The sequence below is a fragment of the Trypanosoma cruzi genome, genomic scaffold, assembly GCF_000209065.1.
Source record: "Trypanosoma cruzi strain CL Brener 1047053516671 genomic scaffold, whole genome shotgun sequence".
In the NCBI taxonomy this organism is placed as follows: Eukaryota; Euglenozoa; class Kinetoplastea; order Trypanosomatida; family Trypanosomatidae; genus Trypanosoma; species Trypanosoma cruzi.
The window spans coordinates 30,724-31,921 of NW_001849451.1; the positions used below are offsets into that span (position 1 = coordinate 30,724).

The 1,198-nt window shown below is 54.0% G+C and overlaps 1 protein-coding gene across 1 annotated transcript, besides 1 other annotated feature; it reads left to right on the top strand.

The window, feature by feature from the left end:
• Positions 1-1,198: a sequence feature (areas not merged during assembly with more than two copies in the genome that could not be assigned to a particular haplotype).
• Positions 682-1,198, top strand: Tc00.1047053483813.10 (trans-sialidase, putative; the record flags this gene model as incomplete). The annotated part of the gene is made up of 1 exon (XM_797101.1): positions 682-1,198. A coding segment is annotated over one exon (517 nt), but the record flags the coding sequence as incomplete, so codon positions are not given.

Genomic DNA, 1,198 nt, shown 5'->3' on the forward strand with positions numbered 1-1,198 from the left:
ATAAAAGGTTCTTGCTGCGGCGTCCCTGCTAGGAGGGAGGTTGTCAGCCCGAGAATTCTTTCGTCGACGTGTGGAGGGTGTGATGTTTGCGGCGTGCAGCCGGTGGGTGGTGTTGAGGGTGCCGTGGGCGAGTGCGGATTGTTTCTCGCCATGGAGCTGCGCGTGTCGACGTGTTTATCCCGCTGTGGATTTGCCGATATTCTTTGGCTGTGCGGGGTGATGTGCGTTGGAGGGCGCGCTGGAAGGGACAAGCAGTAAAACGACTGGTGGCAGCGCGTTGGTGGTGCGAAGGGCGGCTGCACCCTTTTGCGTCCCGTTGTTTTGTCGGTGTTGCTTGGTGTGTGCTCACGCGTGATGAATAATGCATCCTCCGTGACTCCTGCTTGTAGTGGCAACAGCCGCTGTGTGTTCCCGGTGCATTTCTACTGCTTCTGCTGTTCTTTGTGTCTGTGTGCGTGAGTTGTTTTTGTTGGGAGTGACTGAGGCGGGGATGATGGTGCCACTCACTGTGGATGGGTGGCGGTGTTTACTGTTTCACCCCTTTCTTGGCATCTTTTCTCTCCACCCTTTCAATCACACACGAAGAAGGAAAGCAAACAAGCGCTAATTGCTACTGTGAAATTGTAAGGCTCTAGAAGGACCAACAGCACACACACACACCGCCCACACACACATATTTATATGCTCTCACGTGTTGCTGCAGTGAAGGCACCCCGCACACACAACCGTCGCCGCGTGACCGGATCCAGCGGAAGGAGGAGGGAAGGAAGAGAGAGTGAGCCGCAGAGGCCCAACATGTCCCGGCATCCCTTCTATTCTGCGGTGCTGCTCCTCGCCGTTGTGATGATGTGCTGCTGCAGTGGAGCTGCATCCAGTCAGGACACGTCGCCAGCTTCAGGATCTTCAAAGGGGAAATTGTTTGATTGGAGAGATAAGAAGGGAGAAACAGTGAGTTCGCTCCGTGTTCCCAGTCTTGTTGAGATGAATGGTGATGTGTTTGCCGTTGCTGAGGCGCAGTGCACGGGCACCGGAGAATGCGTTTTTACTGGGATTGCCTCGGAGCTCCTGACATTGAGTGATGAAGAATCAAAAGAATTGGATACAAATAAACTGAAGACGCAAGTACTGGTGAACCGTTCTTCCGGAGGAGAACAATGCCCCTCCCAAACAGCAGTTCTGGCTGGCACTCAAAGAGTGA